At 45.0% G+C, this 21,676-nt stretch overlaps 1 protein-coding gene across 2 annotated transcripts in view; it reads right to left on the bottom strand.

Annotated features, from left to right (window-relative positions):
- RAB31 (RAB31, member RAS oncogene family) overlaps positions 1-21,676 on the bottom strand; it is a 71,856-nt gene that overhangs the window by 30,818 nt on the left and 19,362 nt on the right. For both annotated transcript variants that reach the window (XM_075416477.1, XM_075416478.1), the window contains exons 2-3: positions 10,424-10,503; positions 7,491-7,572 (exon numbers count right to left, since the gene is read on the bottom strand). In XM_075416477.1, the coding sequence (XP_075272592.1) occupies positions 7,491-7,572; positions 10,424-10,503 (162 nt within the window). The remainder of the gene's footprint in view (positions 1-7,490; positions 7,573-10,423; positions 10,504-21,676) is intronic.

Genomic DNA, 21,676 nt, shown 5'->3' with positions numbered 1-21,676 from the left:
AGGTAATGCTTTTCACATTTCCTCTCTACTAACAGTACCGAATGGGGAAGAAGGAAAACCCACAGAGTACCTGTATCGCAATACTTAGAAGAGAGAAACAAATTCAAGGGAACACAACGTAGATCACACCCGAGCTGTGGTAGTGAAAGTCTCTTAAGCACGTCTTATGTAATGCTGGTTTAGAAAGCAAAACAGTGGCCAAATAAATACAGAAATAAAAAACTGCCACTCCCGCCTATTCACATAGAGGCTGACGAATGCTGCTGAAGACAGTCTGGATTCATTCCACCTGCCAGGGACACCAGGGAACACTGATCCCCGTCTGCAGCTCTTTGCACCCCCTGTAGTGCTACACACCAGCGCCAGCTTACCGCCACAGCAGGGCTGTCTCTTCCAAACTCCACAGCCAAGAGGTAAAAAAACAAAACCAATGACAACGACAAAAAAAACCCACAACCCCTCTATTGGGTTGCTTTTACTATCCTAGACTGCAAAGAACATCACTTGCTCTTGCTGCAAAAGGAGCATAGTTCTGCCTACAAGCACGGCTGGGAAGGGTATGGATGCACACAGTAAGCAGAATCGGACGAGTGCTCAGCGAGTGTTATGCACCTTCTCACATCACGGGCTGAATTCAGCTAAGATTTTTCCACATGGTGCCTTTTCAAGCACCTGCAGCTGCACAGCAGCACAAGATTTGCTTCCTGACAGCTGTGATCATCTGACTAGATTTCATTCCCATTCTTGAGAAGCTGCTCTCTGACCACGTATGCTGCATCTGAGCGGCCAAGACCAAACCACTCGGCTCTTCTGATGGTCAGAGCTCCTCACCCTTTCTTCTTCTGGGTGCCATTAATAGTAAGGACAGCCACAGCTTCTGGCTCTCTCCTAGCCATGTACGTGTGCGTGCAGTGACACAGCTCCGCAGATTCCTTCCCCTTCCTATTACACACACTCACCCTGCTCTTCCAGTACCTTCACGCGCCTCTGTCCCACCGCTCAGCAGTCTGCTCCCAGCTCCTCTGCGGGTGACTGCGGGTGCCCTATTTCTCCTCTCCTTGGCTCTTCCTGCCATGCCACTCCCACTGTTACCGGAAAGCGGCAAAATAATTCACTCTCTGAAACTTAAGTTTGGAGTTTTAGAAAGCGGGCATTCTTTATGGCAGCGCTGGATGCACAGGGGATATCTCCGCCAAAATGTGCGTGCCGAAAAGACATGATTACTAGATGTTTGTGCTATGTTAACATACGTATTCATTACATTCCCGAGAAATGCTTATCATATTCATGGATCTTCCCAGAACTCATTAGCATACGTTAATATCTTTCACGCACGTCTGTTGGCGCCATCAGGTGGTCTTCAGGGGTCTTCGATGAAGGCTTACCCTCCTCATCACGATGTCTGCTGGTTGACCTTTGCTTCTGCGCAAACTCAGTTCTAAGATCACGTATACCGTGTCCTTCAAGGCTGCTTCGTTACAGTCTTATGCTCACTTTGTAGCCTCCTTGTTTTCATGGTCCTGCGCATCTGCTCTCCCAAGGCCGAGCTAAGTGGGGTTATTCACGAGTCTCTTATCTTACTACCTTGCCAATTATTCACAGAGAACCAATACTTGCTTTAGTTTTAATTAATCTGTTGTGCAATGATTCTGAGACCTAAAGTGATAACTTTTATCTGCATCTGCTACATCTGCTACATTCGCTACATTCACAGGTATCACCACAAACCCCTTCAGTCCTGTCCCCAAACCCATCTGAAGCACAGTTCTCCTCCTGCTTTGGTCCCCATTCCTACAACCTGAACCACTGAGGTTATCATGGTGAACAGCACGGTAGACCGGTGCCAGAAACCTGTTACTACCAGCCTGTTTAGGAGAGCTGCCTGAACTGCTTCCGTGGATCAGGTAAGCACTCATGAGGGAAGAGCCAGAGGTTGCCACCACTGCGTTGCATGAGCTCACTGAAGCAGTCGGTGCACCATGAATTGTATCTACTACACAGCTCGGGAGCCTCTGCGTGCCCAAGTCTGGGCATTTACACGTCCTGTTCCCGTCACCTTCACCAGAAGCATCAAACAGATTATCCTGACACATAAACTTCTCACACAAGCAGCAGCACGGGGAAGGACACAAAATTCCGGACATTCTCAGCTGGCAAAGAGCGAATGGAAAAATGTTATGCATGAAAGCCGCTATCAGATACCATTTAGCATATTATAACCTTGAGCAGTTTTCCCTGCATGATTGAAGGCTGTGATTCCAGTTCTCAGGATCCAGAAGCGGAATAAATCAGGTAAGATCTGTCTGTCTCCGACCTAGAGATATTTTTTGCTAGTTCAATTGAAGAAGATACATAATATATATATATATATAAGAACAAGCATTTTTTCTCAAATATGCAAGAATTCTTAACGTGAAGAGGAAAAATAATCCTACATTTTAGGATAATCTTTCGAAGATATTTTAAGTAAGCAGAAAACAAACTTTTGCAGCATCACAGAAGTGACCTGTGCTTAGCTCTTCTGAAGTTTACGGTCATTAAACAAAGGATGCAAAAGACATCACACCTAAACAGTGGCTCGCTGTCAAGCTACACACACTGCAAGTTTGTCGAAGCTTAAGAAAAAAGACATCCACGTGCATCTCAAATGATTTACCATGCTTTACGTTCACTCTAAATAAAAATAACACATTCACTTACTAGCTCTAATGCCACCTGAGCTCTCACAAATGCACATACTACTAAATCACCTGCTGACCTTCGCAGCATGCAAGCTGTAGCTCACTGCAGGGAGATCCTTGCACCACGACCAAGGGACCACCTCCACGCTGACCGAGCTGTGGGCTACCATCATATTTACCTATCTAAAACCGCAAAGCAAAATTCCAGCCATGTCTTGACTGCAGAAGTAATTCAAGTCATTGATAGTTGGTGTCAACTCTCAGGATAGTCTGGTTTCAGAGGAAGCATGAATAAGCTCAGTGATTAGGCTGCTCAGTTTAGGGGTGAAACAGAATCACACAGAATCACAGAATGTTCGGGATTGAAAGGGACCTCTGTGGGTCCCCCCTGCCGAAGCAGGGTCACCTACAGCAGGCTGCACAGGACCTTGTCCAGGCGGCTCTTGAATATCTCCAGAGAAGGAGACTTCACAGCCGTTTTGGGCAGGCTGTTCCAGTGCTCCGTCACCCTCAGAGGGAAGAAGTTCTTCCTCATGTTCAGACGGAACTTCCTATGCTTCAGTTTGTGCCCATTGCCCCTTGTCCTGTCGTTGGGCATCACTGGAAAGAGACTGGCCCCGTCCTCCTGACACCCACCCTTAAGATATTTATAAGCATTTATAAGGTCCTCTCTCTGCCTTCTCTTCTTCAGGCTGAACAAGCCCAGCTCCCTCAGCCTTTCCTCAGAGGAGAGATGCTCCAGTCCCCTAATCATATTTGTAGCCCTCCACTGGACTGTCTCCAGTAGCTCCTCAACGTCCCAGTCAAGACTGCAGCAAGGGCAACTCCTCCTCGCCAGGAGCATTTTCACCCCCTACCTTGTGACACTATCTCTGAATCACCAGGACAACTACCAGAAAAGAGGGGGCTATAAAGCACTGCAGATATCTCAGTAGTCAGCCTTTTCCTGGAAATGGAGCAGTTTAAAAAAAAAAAAAAAAGCCTACAACTCAGGGTAATTCCTATCAAGGTTTAAATAGGGCTCAAGTAATTGAGACTCCTTCTATTAAACAAATTTAAAAATCCCAGAGTTCAACACAGTAAATTAAAAAAGGACAGAGATAAATTTTCCTGCCCTAGAAACCTGGCCCTCCGGCTCCCTAACTATTTGCTACGATATTCCTCAGCTGGCAAAATGGAAAGCTGGCAGCCACCCAAGGCATTCAGACAAAGCATTGTAATTAGAAGCTACTTAGGGCACCATGAGCCAAAATATATGCTAATAGAAACATCATTAACTAACTTGTGAAGAGACTCTTCTTAGGAGAGGGAATCTTTGCTAACAATAATGTCACTGTAGTCCATTTAAGTCCTGAAGTCCAGGGCAACAATTTAAAGCTGATGGGGGAAAAGTGAGATGGGGAAAAAAGTGACATTTGGAAAACAGTGGGTTGGAGGGAAAGCGACTCTGAAGAGCAGAATAAAGCAAGCTTGTCTGACAGCACACCAACACAAAGCAGACACCGGTACGTAGGTACAGAAAACTAGGATTTTGTTAACTCTGCTGCCAGTTCAAGGTTCTTCCTATCCAAAAAAAAGCAAAAAAAAAAAAAAATATTAAGAAGCTCTTTCCTTTTGTAATCAAGTACAACGTGAATTTTTCACAATGAGGGCTGCTGGAGAGCCACGTACCCCTCTCCAGGGTCTCTGCCGGGAAGCACACTGAGCATTTGCTCCCACCAAGGTTACGATAGGAACTGGTTTGACATCCATTTTCTGCTGCATTTTTGTCATTCTACAGAAGTGACATTTGCTCACTTCCCACAAAATGGCAATTCTGGTTCCTTCTCTACTCTGCCTACAGTTCTGAGTTTCCTGGCAGAAAAGAAATGAAATAGTATCTCTATTATCCGTATGAATCACAAGTCACCTGTTCTCCATGACCAATCTCCGACCGGCTGGCCTGTATATTAAGGTTCTTAATACACAGACATGTTCTTACAAGCTTTTAAACCCACCAACGACCAGCATTTCCGAAGGCGTGCAACACTACAAGTGGCTACCAAAAGATGATTTAAGGCCTCAGGGGCGTGCTGACTGCTTCCCGCTGGCTTCTCCAGGCACCCAGGATACAGCTCCTTTTCAGACGCAGTCACTTGAATTTCCAGTTTCTCCCAGCTGACTGAAGGCTGCCAGAAGGCACACTGGTTCTCACAGAGCATTAATCACATAACGCCTCGCAACTAAGAAATTTCAGAGTGATTTCTCTATGCTCTCCAAGCTGGCAGTTTCCCAGTTTGTTGCCCAGAGAAACTCATGAAAAAGGAGGAGAAAACGTATGAACAAGGAGAAACTCGAATGAGGAGCACAGAAGTGCTGTTGTTTCCACCTGCCCACTCTACCGTCTCTCAGGTTTGAGCTTAACTTTCACGGCACCAGTAAAGCTTCAGTTAAATCTCACCCGGGGCTCTTCTGCCGTGAAGGCTCCACCTCAGCACACAGACACAGCGACACCTGGCACAGCTGGGGAAGCACAGAGAGCCCTGACTCCAGAACAAGCACACACAAGCCCTATGCTTGGCCTTGCGTTCAGGAGAACGAAGCCAAACGAAGGCGATGTTGAAAGAGCAGGAAGTCCTAAACGCTGCCATCAGCAGTACAGACAACGGGGGCATTGACGAAGCTTCCAGACTTTAGCAGTGAGTGGAACATTATAGCCTCAACAAATATCGCAAAGAACAAGGGAAGGACAACAGCTCTCAAGCCAGAAACGTGACTCAGAAGGCATTTATTAGTACACTATGAAAAACAGCAACAGGCCCAAAAGTTGGGGTAGGCTGGAAGCTTTGGGTCATCAGTGTAGTTCAGAAGATAACGAGAAAGAAATTAACAGGGGGAGACATTTGTTCTCGAATAGCAGATCAGAAGGAGCAACGCAAGACAAAGTAACCAAAATCCCAGATGCAAATTGAAGTGATCAAGTTATTGAGAAGCATCATGTGTTTAGCTGTTCTAGGACAGAGAATGACACAGAACAGTATGGACCTCGCCTTGGGAAACCTGTCTGCCTGGGTGGCTAGCACTCAACACCCATCAACTTTGTTTACTGTATCAACCCAGTTTCCCTAGAGTCCTAGTGAAGGACTGGAAATACATTGTGCAAACACAGAAGAAAAAGCAGGTCCCTGCCCTAAAGAGGTTACAATTCATGATTACACATGAAAACCCATAAGAGAACTTATCTGTGATAGATTCTGAGCAATTTAAGGTTTGTGGTGGTCGCTGCTCATCATTGTTGGACACACACAAAAAAAAGAAAGCAGATGTTTCAAAAACGACGAGCTTAAAAAAACATTGAGAGGAAACATAAGGGACTAGATGGGAAGGATGCATTTGGTGTCCAAGAGTCAGAGCTCAGTCACAGATTTCCTGCCTCAAATGAAGCATCATTTAGTTCAGTAAATATGACTTTACTAACATTCACCTACTTTAAAAAAAAGCTGAGACTCTTAAGGCTATGTGGGAAAATAGATTAATACTTATATCTAAATGTCAAGAATTGAGTTTTGTGTGCTAAAGAGCTAAAAGGAAAAAAAAAAAAGAAAGCAGCATGGGGCAGCGGAGGGAAGAGAGAGAATAAGCAAGGAAACTCAAACCATGGGAAAGATAAATGAACCTTTGCTACCTCTTGCAATAATTAGTCCGTTATCAGCTCCAGGCCATGCAGAAATGGAACAAACAAGATTCAAGGCAAGGAATTACGCTATACTTCAAATTTGCTTTCCAATATCCATTTTCCCATCATAAATAACATACTGAATAGCTAAGAGCCAACAGATTTCATCAGAGCCGCTTTACATTATGCTGCGCATTGTGAATAAAAACACCGGCATTTCCTGCACTTACCAGCAAGAATCTTTGTTACCCACAACTCACATGCAAGGTATGGACAAGACAGTGGGATGTACCAGGACTGACATTACAGTATAAGCATCTTATTTTACCCCAGCCTAACGTGAGCATAGCTACATTCTTCTATGAACAGGAACAGTGCAATTTCACAAGAAAGTCTGAAGATATTTTAAAATGTGTGAATTGTTTTTTCCATTTCTTTCAAAATTCTCAAGATGATTGTGGGCATATATTAAGAGAACTCTACAATTCTACAGCCTATGCTACTGCCATTGAGGCTATCAAAAGAAACAAACGACCAACCAGGCTTACATACAGTCAATGTGAACTAATGCCCACAAACTCCGTTATGGCTTTTCTGAAAAGCCAAAGGAAAGGCTACTTCATTTGAGCAACGCACTTCCCACATTTGAAAAATCAAGATGAAAACCCTAAGTGGTTCAGGCTGCCAGTGCTAATTTCCAGAATAATAACAGCAGACAAAACCTATGCCCATATTCAATGCCCCAGCTCCAGAAAGCCCTGGGGTCACCACCTAAGCTCAGACCACCTGTCACCCCATGTGCTGAAAGTCAAGTGCTTTCCAACACCAACGAAAGCTGCCACACATAAACCTGATGAAACCAGAGGGGAGCTGGAGACCTCTTGGGCACTGCCCGAGATGTCTTGAGGAAAGTGGCTGATAATTCACACCAGGCTTTTATTTTTTAGGTAAGTGCTATGGTCAGCCTTCCTCTGCATTTTCCCCACCTGTGAAAGGGGAACCTACATACTTGGTGACTGCCAACCAGCAGCAGTGGAAAGATTCAGTAGGTTTACACTTACAAATTTGTCTGAAGATGGAAAGGTTTAGAAAAATTACACCAACACACTAAAAGAGATAGGGATAACAAAGACATAACCCAAAGTAATACTCACCCGTTCCTGACCAGCTGTGTCCCAGATCAGAAATTTATGAAGCTCGTTCCCACAAGGCACAGTTTTAGTCATGAAGGACGCTCTGAAAGAAGGAAGCCACAGAAATTTGTAACATGACCAACACACCGAATACGCAACCTATAGACCTCAGCCTTCTCTGCACTCCACTCCTACCGTTAGCTCAGTAAAACCATAAGCATTAGGTGTTACCAGCTTTGGAGCGGACACTGTCTGTAAAATACGTGGACGACTTCAGAAAAATGCAGTTACTTAGAAGAACTTAGCTGTAAGGAAGATTCACTAAAAGAGCTTTGGTTCTGCTTTAACCAAAACCAGGACAAATGCCTACAAAAGCGAAAGTCTCCTCTTTCTCAGACAAAATATGTGATATCTATGTATGTATTTTAAAAGAAGGGAAATGCCTCTGATGTTCAGAGGGCATTTGTGCATGGGCCCAGGAATACAAATGGTCCTGCTGCTCACATGTACGTTCTGCCGCTAGCGAGCTCCACCTTCTTGGTGATACGGACCCGAGAAAAAGGCATCCGCCAGCATCATACCAGGAAACAAATGTGCACCTTGTCAGTTAAACCTAGGAGACTGATCATCAGGGAACAGGAAAGGCACCTGCCGGAACGCACGTGGTGAACAAATGGAAAAATGTTCTCTTCCCTCTCAACTAAGATGAGGAAATCTTCGTGGTTTCTTGTATTTTTTGTAGGAAATGCAATTTGTCTGTGTTTTCACAGTGTGATTTTTCTTCTTTTAGGAAAGAAGGTTACAAATTTATAGGCTTTTTCTATATTACGGCATTTCAGATGAAAGCTGCCTAGGAGAGACTGCCAAACCCTGGCAGATTCTTTTTTTCCTGCATCCTGTCTGAACACTGCTCAACAATCTCTGTTCTGGTAACTTTTTTCCTGGCTCAAAGATGCATTTGATGCAATGCGCTGTCATTACAAAAGCACTAAATAACATCAAATGACATGACTGATCAAAACATTTCCTGAGAACGATATACCAGAGTTCTCCTCTACAGCCATCTGCAAATTGCTCGAATTTAACAATGCTGCATTGCTTATAAAATTATTAAGTAAGGCAAAAAAAGCAGCATTTTCTTTGGTTGTTTTCAGGATGTGTGCTTTCAGTTGTCACTCTCCTTCTCAAAGCATTAAGCAACACTTTACAGCTTCAAAAACAGGAACTTTAGAGCTGCAGTAGCTACTGCAGATGCAAGGATTGTACGCTTAAAGCATTTGATTAATTTGGAAGAAAATAAAAGTAAAAACAAAAATTTTATCCATACAGACAAGTAATATCACCTTCGTGCAAGCAAGCCTTCACGTTTTAATGATCAAATAAAAAAATATTCTCCCTCTGTTATCATAATTATGAAAATTAAAGGGATCTTTTTTTTTTTCCATTTGAGCAGAAGACATTTACTTAGCAACAACAACTACTTGGGGAAAAAGGCTGCTGATGATTTAGAAGTAAAGAACCACTCCAGTTCCCATCTATTCCTTCACTGCAAACAAGTGTCCTTCAGTCAGTAATGTTATTCATTACATGCTTCCTCTCTCTCTGTCCATTTTTCTTGATTCATTACATTCAGGAGTACAAAATTGTCCTGGAACTTCAACGTGTAACTTCCAGCTGAGACTCCTTCATGCATCGAAAGGCAGATCTTTGGAAGATACCATCTAACCCTCTGAACAATGCACAGCAATCAATACCAATCCTTCACAGACGATTTAAAATAGCTCCAACACACAAGCCAGATCAGCCCTTCCCACCCAAACTACTCCTTTGTGAACATTCCACGCTAGCTTCCCTTCCCAAAAGAGACCAAGAATTTTCAAAATTTTCCAGGTAACGTTGCACTTGGCAGATTTGTCCCTAAGACATTTAATTAATGGAATTAAAATCAGCTACAGGACTAATAGGCTTCTGATGGTCTGACACATGGAATCTTGGCAATTTTTAAAGAAGAACAGGTACAAATTACTTAGTTTAAATTGCATTGTCCCTGTTTAGAGAAAGGCAGGATAATATGACATGTCCTAAATCTAGACGAAAGCATTTCCGCACCTGTGAACAGCCACTGTCCATGTTCCAGCCCAGCCTGGCAGGACATACAGCGTAGGTACGTTACGGGCTCCCCATGGTTCTCCTGCCATTATTCAGCTATAGGGTGCCCTGGGCATCATGCAGACCACTGCCTCTTGGATTGTGGAGTTTCGGTTCCTCAAGCTCCAAGGATCCGATTTGATACCTCCTTGACCAGCGAGAATTAAAGTGATTTTAATTCTAAGGTTATAGAATCATAGAATGGGTTGGGTTGGAAGGGACCTTAAAGATCATCTAGTTCCAACCCCCTTGCCATGGGTAGGGACAATGACCTAAAGGTCCCATGACCAAAACACAATCTAAAGTGGGAAACTCTTGACAAGACAAAAAGAAAAGGACACCAGCTGAGTAAGATATCTAAGAATCTCTTGGTGTAAGATGGGTGAAGAAAAACAAAACAGAACAGCTGGAAGTCACGGCCATGCATAACACAAGTCAATGCAGCGTGCTTCTGGACAGCCTCAGAAAAGAGGCCATTTCAAGAGACTTCATTCACAGAGGAAGAATGGCAGAGCTCTGTCAGCCTCTCCATAACAAAGCATGCTGCAATACAGCAAGTTTAAGGTAAGGAGGGCAGAGCAGACCTGGTTTGGGACAGCCCCAGACTCTCTAAACAGGTAACATGAGCTGAAAGCCATTAAAGAAGAGTGAAGAGTTGAGTGAGACTGAGAAGCTGGAGGGGAAAAAAAAAAAAAAAAGATATACAGTATTCAGAGCCCTGAAAGTAAGGAAAACAAAGGAGCTCAGCAGAGGGCAGTGAGTTAAATTCTGTACAGAAGAGAAAAGATACTATGTGTGGTACTCACCCAATAGTAGGACTAATATTGTGATCAAAGTGGTCCTGGACAAATCGACAAACGATGCTCGATTTCCCAACCCCAGTATCCTGAAAATGAAGGAAAGCATGACAGTGAGTTCAGAAGACTCTAGATATCAATGTTTCACCTGATGAAATAGTAGAATATTAATTTGTGAAATTAAATCCTCTCTAGTGGCAAGTGGGGCTGATTAGACGTTTCAAAAGCAAAGTGAGCACATGGATGATCCTTTTCAAATGTCAGCATTGTGAATAGAACAACCTGGTCCTCTTCCCAACACTCCCTTCTCTCCAAGCCTTGTATTTTTGGGGGGCGGATTTTGTATTCCTGTGGCAAGGACTGCAGCACCTCAAGCATAGCCATAGGGCTGCGAGGATGGTGAGGGGACTGGAACATCTCCCCTATGAGGAGAGGCTGAGGGAGCTGGGCTTGTTCAGCCTGAAGAAGAGAAGGCTGAGAGATGACCTTATAAATGCTTATAAATATCTTCAGAGTGGGTGTCAGGAGGATGGGGCCAAACTCTTTTCAGTAGTGCCCAGCGACAGGACAAGGGGCAGTGGGCACAAACTGAAGCACAGGAAGTTCCGTCTGAACATGAGGAAGAACTTCTTCCCTCTAAGGGTGACGGAGCACTGGAACAGGTTGCCCAGAGGGGCTGTGGAGTCTGGAGATATTCAAGACCCGCCTGGACAAGGTCCTCTGTGGCCTGCTGTAGGTGACCCTGCTTCGGCGGGAGGGTTGGACTAGATGACCCACAGAGGTCCCTTCCAACTCCTAACATTCTGTGATAGCCATCTACTTGTAAAAGAAAATCCTGTACCTTCAAATACATGGTGCATTACCCAGCAAAACCAGAGACAATTTTGTTCAGGCCTGCTGCAAGGGCAGCCCAAGCATGCTTCCAAACCAGACTACTAACATCAGCCTTTCAGTACACTGACACAGCACTAACTTGGTGGAACTAACTGTTTCACAGCAAGACAAACAAGCCTGCTTGGGAGAAACTTCGCAGAGGCTTCAGGTGTTTTTGAAAAGGCAGGAATCCAAAGATTTGGATCCCCAGGGACGTGCAGCTAGCCCTGGGCAGGTTGTCTTACTGGACTGCGGTGAAACAGCACCACTTTAAATACAACACAACTTGCTCTCTACACTGCAATGTGGCAGGCCGCTTCCATTTGCAGTAATAGTCTTTTTTTAACCCTCCCCCGCCATCAGTAAGGAAAAATAACAGCAGTACAGTACTGGAATAAAATCCAGAATAACCTGGGGGGTGGAGGAAAGCTTGACATTATGCAGAAATACTATTTTAGGCATTTAAGATATGAACAACTTCCCCAAAATGCACACTTTTTCGCTTTGTCTCTGTTCTTCCATGAAGCCTTGGATGGTAGGCAGAGGAACTTAAATTATGCAGACAATTATCAAGGAAAAGGAACAGCAATATCGCTACGTCTCCCACAGAATTGCAAACAGCCTCCTAAGAGACAAAAAGGATGCCAGAAAATCGATCCTGACCTTTCCAAGACATTAACAGTGACAGCCCAGGGTCCAATCTAACTCATTAACAAGTCAACAGAAAGTTTTCTATTAATTTCATTGGAAGTGACTGGAGCACTACCAAATTGCACCTGGTAGTTCCATTTGTATCCACATTTTACAACATTTGACTTACACAAACTTCTTGAAAAGTGCCAGGACAAGAGAACGCAGTTTGCGGGGAGCACTACACAAACAACTGCATATCAAAAAAAACCCCAAACCCTAGCCTTTGCCCACACATAACTACATACAAAAAAAAAAAAAAAAAGGCACCTTTGACTTTCCTACAATGAATTTTGCAATATTTTATCTTCTTTTTAAATACGAAAGAAAAAGAATGCCTGTATTTAGATTTCCTTTCACCATGCTTAAATGAAATTGTATCGCCATTGCAAGTGAAGTCTTTATAGACAGCACTTATTAGAAAACCATCATTTAAACTCTCGTATTTAATTCAAAACTGTCCTCTAGTCAGCTTAAAAGCCATAATAAATGCTCATGCTACACAGGCGGTTGTTTATCTACTGTGTTTAATCAATAGGAAAAAAAGATCAAAGAGAGGAGCAGTGTTTAAAATCAGTTCCATAGCCTTTGATCAATAGCAGTAACACATCCTGTTGCTATTCCCGAATTTTGCCTTCATTATCAATTCCAGCTGACATCTCTGTATAATTACTAGACCAGGATGGCAAAACACATTAGGAAAAAAAAAAAGAAAGGTCCTCTGTGCTGAAACTGAGGATCTAATTATTACTCTGGATTTTAAACGTTGTGGAGAAACCAGAAATACCACCCACGGGGTACAAGGAATTACATTTCCCTCTTGTGGGGACAGAGTTTCTGCCACCGTGTTTGAAACTAGTTATTAACTCCTGTGATTCGATGATGGTTTAGTTTCATCTGCCTCCTTCAGCTCCCTTGAGAGGTCACTCAGAAGGCCAGCGCAACTACAGCTCCTGAACAAGAGGACCCCGGTCTCTGGCAGGGACAGGATATCCTCAAGTGTGGCTTAAAGCTTAGCTCATTTTCCTGGAAGCTCCTACCTCTTCGTCTTTCAGTTCATGGCTCTTCTTAACGTTTCTTGCTAACGTTACAGGAACTTTAAAAGTTTCTATCGCCCTCGCATCTCTCGCAACAAGCATGGCTAAACTTCAGCATATGCCAGGCACGCCAATAGCCCTTAAGAAGCTTAAAGGCATTCTTACACTTTGCTCCTGGAGTTGCTGGGACTACAGACAGGGCTAACTCTACCCCTGGTGTAACTCCAGTGAAATCAATGGACCCGGGCCACAAATGAGTCTGTCTTTAGGACGACCGATGTTTCAGCCAGCGGCCAGTGCTTTCCAGCAGCCAGGCAATTTATTGCATCAAGGTGTTCAGTTGAAACAAGCACTCCCAGATTCTGTTTTGCTGCCTGGAGGATATAAGCAGCCATCTACCAGAGTATAATTAGAGCACAGAGAGGAAGGAAGTAAAAAAGAAAAAGCTTCCTACTTCAGGCAGTGATTACCATTCCATCGCAGAATTCAAAACTACTTAGACGATTTTCAGTCCATGTTATCATACCCACACCCATCAAATTAGACACTCACCTGCCTGAAAGCAAAGTAAATCATAGTGTACAAACACTATACAACTTGAAAACTTAGCAGTAATCTTTTGCCACTAATCAGACCTTATCTTTTACTGACAACAGGGAACTATCTTTCAAGCCAATCTTGCAGAAGTCAAGGGAGGCATGGTCAAAGAAGTAGAAAAGGCATCCACTTCTCAGCAATGGATTTAATTAAACCTCCATGCTAAGGCTGTACAAAGCTTTCCTGGTGCCATCTGCATTGCCCTTTGCTATATGGACTTCCATACATATGTCCGTTTTTCTAACATCTAACGGGGATGATCAACCTTGATTTGTTCCTTTTTCTTCAAATGATTGTATGAGACTTGTCAAGCCACACGCCTGGGTAACATTCATACGTGCAGATGACTTCTTTTCTCAGTTCTCAAAGTTCTGCTTTTCGCCAGCTTTTCACACCCTCCACTCCGTTGGGGTTTCTTTTGTTTTACTCCATGCTGGTGCACATATATACCAAGGAATAAAATTTTAGCTTATGTAAAAGGTCACCGCAGTATCGAGCTGAGTGGATTGGCCAAGTTTCAGAAACTGAGAACATGTGCTCTCAGGAGTTATGTCACACTTCAAGAAACAGGTCCTGTAATTCTTCAGAGAAATCCTTATCCATGGGAAACCCACAGGTTTCAGCACTATACGAATTGACTCATCACGATCAAGAGTGTACCACTCCATGAAAGGAGTGGCAGGAAAGGAGTAAATATGAAACAATTATTCTGAATCGAGGTGTTCATTATGTATTTGATGAGTCATTCATAGGACCAACTGCACGTTTTGCTTTTCTCCTTTCTTCTTCACAACAAATTTACAAAATGCCAATTATAAACTGCATTGTACCAAGATAAGCAAAAGGGGTGGAGTGCGGTGGGAAGGAAAGGAGTGTAATCTACAGTAAGCGAACCGCTATTAGTTCAGCAGAAGTAGCTACGACTTCAGAATCTCCCACTGGACAGCAAAATGGATGTGGAAATCTGAAGCTGTATCAGATGTTTCTGATAAATACAAGGAACCGATGCAAGCATAAGCAATTCCTGATTTTTACTCTTTAACCCTGAAAAGATACTCTCTATTCCTCTAAAATCCTTTACCCAGAGATTTACGCACGAGGATTTTAAGAGCACCAGAACCGAGAGCAGCATGCCACAAAAAACAGTGCTTCCACCCACACTCCTGCTCACGGAGAACCGCCCCACTTGGCTCTTCTCGGCTCACATTACTGTAAAGGAGATGAGACTGTATTTCAAGCCAGCAGAATTAGAGGATGCTGGCAACTAATTTGCAGGAAAACAACTGAGCTGCTGATTTCTTATGGCTGATTTGCAGCAGCATAGAGGAAGATTGGAAAAAAAAAAAACCCACAAAGCAGAAGTTCAATATGAGTAACATATTAAAAAACAAAAGCATCTTCCCATCACATACAGGCAGTTGGTATATTCCTCTATCCACTGTTCCAGATGTGTGCATCCTGGCAGAAAAATCTAATGCAGAATAATTTAGCTCTTTCATTTAAATGTGAATGTCTCATTTATACCTTTGCACAACCACAGGGCTCAGTCCTCCAAGCACTCTTCCAAAATCAAGGGAACTATACTACCCTGCAAACACATCCCTGATTAGGATGTTAGTCTTGATGTTATAATAGCTTTTAATAGATTCAGATGGGTCAAGCCCTAGTGTGCTGAGCAAACTAAACTCCTCATGTAAATTCTTATCACATCTGAAATGGAATAAATGTTGAATTCACAAAAAAATCCACTCGTATTGTGACTGATGACTAAACAGCAGCCCTATAATCATGCACATTGCTGCAACAGCTATTTTTTCTTGACTACACAGAACCTTTCTGTGCTATGTTAACACACAGGGCTCTTTTAATATATGCAAAATTAGATAAACCATGCAAAAATCCTCTTATGACTCTAGGATTTTGGAAATGTAAATGAAACAAGAACACTAGACAACATTTCACGCAAAGAAATGGCACACTAAGAACGAACACACTGAAGAAACTGCCTTCTGTCCTCCCACTTGCACAGGAGGAAAAAAAAGAACATCTGGCTTGTAACCACCACAGATCTCATGACTAACTTCCCATTTCATCTTTAAAAGAGGGTTGAGATACCCTGGAGACGGGTGCCACAGAAATCCGCATTGCGGAGCAAAGGAGAACTGATCTCTAACAGAGGGATCCAGCACATGGCTCCTTTGGAAGGATGGAAGTTTTCCCATCATCTTTGACAATGCCAAGAGTCAATCCACGGTACTTCAACTTGTATAAATTTTTACAAATTACAAATGCCTGTCCCTCCAAAGCATTTCTTGTAATAACCAAGATTCATTGAGATATGATCTACAGACAGCGGTCTCATTAAAAGTGACTAGGTTTAACAAGCGTTTGTCTTCCATATCGGAAGAAGAACGATCATACCCTAACAACCTGGAAGGCATTAATACCAAGTGCTCCAGAAAAGCAGGTAAAGCCAATATTATGTCAACATTAATATAAGAAACACTTAGAAATTACAAGTCTTTATCCTTTCCCACAACCAAAAAACCCATCCCACGGCTCACGCGACTTCCACCAACCTCGGCAGGACTCCCCTGCCCCTCACAGCAGGAATGCATCTGCCCCTCAGTGCTGGGACTCCCCAAAAGCTTACCTGCTAACCACCTTCACTGCAAAGGCACCGTGAGCATTTGACAGCTCAGCCCTTCCTTTGAGGGTCCCCGATCCAGAGAAAAAGACTGCGACCGATGCTGTCAGGGCCAATGCAGTGTAACCCCCAGGCAGCTTCTTGTGGTGTAGGTTCTTTATCGGGCAGACAGCTGGAATTACAAAGCTGCTCACACCAGTAAGAACCTGGGTTCCAGGCAGAAGGCAATACTGGAGCCTACCAGCAAGCTGTTTTGAAGCTTTATCAAGACAGGTTAGCATCAAGAGGTGCGATAAGCGCACGCACCAGAAACAACGGTGGTCCCATTTGGCTCACTGATGATCTCCTCAGTGCACCTTCCAGTGAACCAATGCTGCCTTCTGTCATCTTTCAGACACAGAGAGGGGAAAAGAAAAAAAAAAAAAGGCTCAATTCAACATACAGAACAAGGGTACAGTCAAAAAGCTGTCCCACTCTCCTGGAAGAGAATCTGCTCAGAGAGGAAGCTGGCTGCTCCTGACTATGAAGAGAAGCAACAATTCCTGGCTGCCTGTCACATATTCATGCCACCGGACAAACGTCTTGGCTGGTCCATTACTAACTGAAAAATAACAGAGGAGCCAGTTTATGCTCAAGATTTCCCAAGCTAAATTCTCCTCTTTGTTATACTGATCTGACTCCTGCCAGTGCTACAGCAGAGAGGAAGGAGAGGTCCTTGCCTTGTCCACTGCAGAACTTTCATTGTTAGAGTAATTAAAATGTACAGATGAAAACATTTGAATTTGTACAAAGTTGCCAAAAAGGAGAAAACTGTCCTTTATCATCAAAGCATCTGATATTTTAAATACTAAAAAAAGGCATACAAAATCTCTGTAACTGGTCGGGCAAATCTGAGGTAGAAAGATACGGTTTAAACTTTTGGGGAAGAAAAATAATCAGTGAGTCTTACAAAAAATGCAAATCCAGAGAGACCTTTCATTCTAGTAGCACAGCTGGTTTTGACTTGGCAGTTCAGCATCTGCATGTTAAAATAGCAGTTTTTTCTACCGTCAGAATTGGCCACGCTTTAGTTTTTGATTTACAGTTGACTCCCCCTGGCCCATTCCCATTATCCTCAGCAGGACTTTGATGGAATTTGAAAATTTACAGCAGCGTAATCACATCGCAGCGCTGCCAGATGGTTAGCATTTTAGTAGCTATCATCAAACGAATCGCCAGGCCTACAGCGTCAAGTGTCACCGGGCCTTTGCAGAAATGTCTGCTCAGCTCTGGTCAAGCCTGGTATCTAGCAGGAGTGTCACTCCTCGGGCAAGGTCTGGCATGCAGCACTGAGATAGCCAACCTGCATCTTTAACGCTTTGGGAGATGCCAGCCCTTAACCCAAAGGCACGTGATGTGGTAAGGCAGAGTACAGGATCACGGCTGTCTATTTTAAATTCCAGGGCAGGTGAAAAAGCAAGAAGCTGAACAACAACATAAAGCTCTGCAATTCGCAGTCTGCTTTAGTCCTCTATGCCTGCCATTAACATTTTAATCATTACTCAGATGATCAGATGCACGCAGCATTGCAATACTTTCCACGTCTTACTAATCCAGTTACAGCTGCTCTGGAAGGCTGTGGCAGGCAGCTTGAAGAGCATCTGAAACTGGCTTTGGATTTTTATCAACCGTATGAACATACAAGGAAAAGTTATGCACAAGAGACTTCCACTCACAGTTTCCAAGGGCAGTATTTTAATCCAAGAATTACTCTACCCCATAAACTTTTTGCAAGCCTTAAACACATCCTTCATCCTTCCCTGTATTTGGGTATCACTGACTTGTCTGAAAACACTGCTGTAAGGAAAAATACCTTTAGAAGACCTGGGTTCAGAGACACTCCTGGGACTAAACCGAATTTGCCGTGCGCCAGGCTTGTCCCAGCAAAAACGCAGCCATGCACTGCAGAGCGGTGTCTAGGAAGAAATGCAAATAGCTTCTCACTGTATTCAGTTTTTCCATCTGCAGGACGTATCAAGTGAGCAAATCCCACCACTGCATGAGCGCACAGATGAAAATACAAGAGCAGCTCCTAGACTGACACATCGGCTCTCAGCCGCTTCACCACCACTGCAGCGCCCGAGGCCGCAGCCCGAGCCAGCGGGATGCGGGCGGCCGTGCTCTGTAGCCTCGCCTCTCCCGTCAAAAGAATACGCTTCTCATTCAGGACACAAATGATGTTTGTCAATTCCAGTTTTCGTTACAGCCCTGTACAACGAGAAAAAAAGATCATCTCCCCTGTGAGCAACACGATTCTGGGAGAAGATCGTTTTTGTGTTGATTCGCTGGGATCCCCTTTCCAGAGCTACAGAATGGCCCCAGGGGCACGCCTGCTTCCCAAAGCGGCAGCACCGTTTTTCAGCTCCCTGACAAGCCCTCTACCAAACCGGAGGCCTGTTGTGTTTTTTTCCTCCCTACCCCAACACCACCACCTTCAATTGTTTTGACTTTCTTCTTTACCAAGCCTGGCAATGTTCTTCTGTGACAAGAGCTCCAAATGACATCAGACATGGCTTTAGGCCACCAGTGATGTACAAGGAGTTTCTGCAAAGGCCTGAAGGATACACAGTTCCAGAGCAAATTCTTCACAGGGAAGAACTGGGACCAGAGCTGGCCCTCAGGAGTGTCCACGTGCTATCGTGCACTTCCCTGAGTGAACGGTACTTGCCAAATGAACAGCAACGCTCCCACTGAATATTGGAACCAAGTTCCGCAAGACCCCAGCACAAACACACGTGTTGTGGAGCACAAATTAGCAACAGAATAAGGCCTTTTCCTCTGGTGCGCTGTAGAATTAGATTAACTCTAATTCCCTCTACATGTAGGAAGCACACTGCTTCTTCTCCAGAGACATTTTTCTACCCCCAACCAAGTCAGTCCTGCTGTATCAGAATAAAATCCTTCCTCCTAGTGCTGCAAGGACTGCATTTGGCACAGGAATTCTTGGCTCTATCATTCTCAGCTCACTGGCTGTTAAATGAAAACAATAATTACTTGATTTTACCTTGTAACTGCATTATGGGGATTTAAATCAGTGATAGTTGTGAAGTGTTCAGGCAGTACAGTGACGAAGAAGACAGGCGAGTGCTGAGTTTATTTGTTTGCTGCTGATGTGCATCTTTCATAGCACCCGTATATTCCTAATAGCCATTTTAAAACAGAAAAATATCTGCTGGCCAGGGATTACAGAATCACAGAATGTTCGGGGTTGGAAGGGACCTCTGTGGGTCATCTAGTCCAATCCCCCTGCCAAAGCAGGGTCACCTACAGCAGGCTGCACAGGAACTTGTCCAGGCGGGTCTTGAATATCTGCAGAGAAGGAGACTCCACAGCCTCCCTGGGCAGCCTGTTCCAGTGCTCCGTCACCCTCAGAGGGAAGAAGTTCTTCCTCATGTTCAGACGGAACTTCCTGTGCCTCAGTTTGTGCCCTTTGCCCCTTGTCCTGTCGCTGGGCACTACTGAAAAAAGTCTGGCTCCATCCTCCTGACACCCACCCTGAAGATATTTATAAGCATTTATTAGGTCCCCTCGCAGCCTTCTCTTCTTCAGGCTGAACAAGCCCAGCTCCCTCAGCCTTTCCCCATAGGACAGATGCTCCAGTCCCCTCATCATCCTCGTAGCCCTCTGCTGGACTCTCTCCAGTAATTAATGCTCTCCAGGATTAACGCTGTCTGGTCTCTTGTGGCAGGTTGACCCTGGCTGGGCGCCACGTGCCTACCAAAGCCCCTCTGTCACTCCCCCTCCTCAGCTGGACAGGGGAGAGAAAACACAATGAAAGGCTCGAGGATTGAGATAAGGACAGGGAGAGGTCACTCAGCAATGACCATCACAGGCAAAACTGATCGAATTTGGGGAAACTAATTTATCACCAATCAAAATGGAGTAGGGTAATGAGAAAATAAAACCAAATCCTAAAACACCTTCCCCCCACCCCTCCCTTCTTCCCTGGCTCAACTGCACTCCCCATTTCTCTACCTCCTCCCGACAAGTGGTACAGGGGGACAGAGAATAGGGGCTGAGGTCAGTTTGTCACACGTTGTCTCTGGTGCTCCTTCCCCTCCTCACACTCTTCCCCTGCTCCAGCATGGGGTTCCTCCCACAGTCTGCAGTTCTTCACAGAATCACAGAATGGTAGGGGTTGGAAGGGACGTCTGTGGGTCATCTAGTCCAACTCCCTGCCAGAGCAGGGTCACCTACAGCAGGCTGCACAGTACCTTGTCCAGGCGGGTCTTGAATATCTCCAGAGAAGGAGACTCCACAATCTCCCTGGGCAGCCTGTTCTAGTGCTCCGTCACCCTCAGAGGGAAGAAGTTCTTCCTCATGTTCAGACGGAACTTCCTGTGCCTCAGTTTGTGCCCACTGCCCCTTGTCCTGTCACTGGTCATCACTGAAAAGAGCTTGGCCCCATCCTTCTGACACCCACCCTTCAGATATTTGTAAGTATATATTAGGTCCCCTCGCAGCCTTCTCTTCTTCAGGCTGAACAAGCCCAGCTCCCTCAGCCTCTCCTCGTACGAGAGATGCTCCAGTCCCCTCACCATCCTTGTAGCCCACCGCTGGACTCTCTCCAGTAGCTCCTCATCTTTCTTGAACTGGGGAGCCCAGGACTGGACACAGTACTCCAGATGAGGCCTCACCAGGGCAGTGTAGAGGGGAAGGAGAACCTCCCTCGACCTGCTGGCCACACTCTTCTTGATGCACCCCAGGATCCCATTGGCCTTCTTGGCAGCCAGGGCACACTGCTGGCTCATGGTTAACCTGTCGTCCACCAGGACACCCAGGTCCCTCTCCACAGAGCTGCTCTCCAGCAGGTCCACCCCAAGCCTATACTGATGCATCTTCACAAACTTCTCCAACATGGGTCCCTTCCACGGGGTGCAGTCCTTCAGGAACAGGCTGCTCCAGTGTGGGTCCCCCACGCGGTCACAAGCCCTGCCAGCAAACCTGCTCCACTGTGGGCTCCTCTCTCCACAGGTCCACGGGTCCTGGCAGGAGCCTGCTCCAGCACGGGCTCTTCACGGGGTCACAGCCTCCTTCAGACATCCACCTGCTCTAGCGTGGGGTCCAGCACAAGCTGCAGGTGGAGATCTGCTCCACCATGGACCTCCATGGGCTGCAGGGGGACAGCCTGCCTCACCACAATCTTCACTAAGGGCTTCAGGGAAATCTCTGCTCCTGGAGCACCTCCTGCCCCTCCTTCTTCAGTGACCTTGGTGTCTGCAGTGTTATTTCTCTCGTATTTTCTCAATCCTCTCTCCGTTTGCAGTTGCTGAGGGGTTTTTTTTTCACCTTCTAAAACACATTATTGCAGAGACACAACCACCATCGCTGATGGGCTTGGCCTTGGCCAGCAGCGGGTCCATCTTGGAGCCAGCTGGC

This window comes from Opisthocomus hoazin, chromosome 3 (assembly GCF_030867145.1).
Source record: "Opisthocomus hoazin isolate bOpiHoa1 chromosome 3, bOpiHoa1.hap1, whole genome shotgun sequence".
NCBI classification, from domain to species: domain Eukaryota; kingdom Metazoa; phylum Chordata; class Aves; order Opisthocomiformes; family Opisthocomidae; genus Opisthocomus; species Opisthocomus hoazin.
Note: the sequence above shows the minus strand (reverse complement) of the source record. Positions and strands in the feature narration are given on the sequence as shown.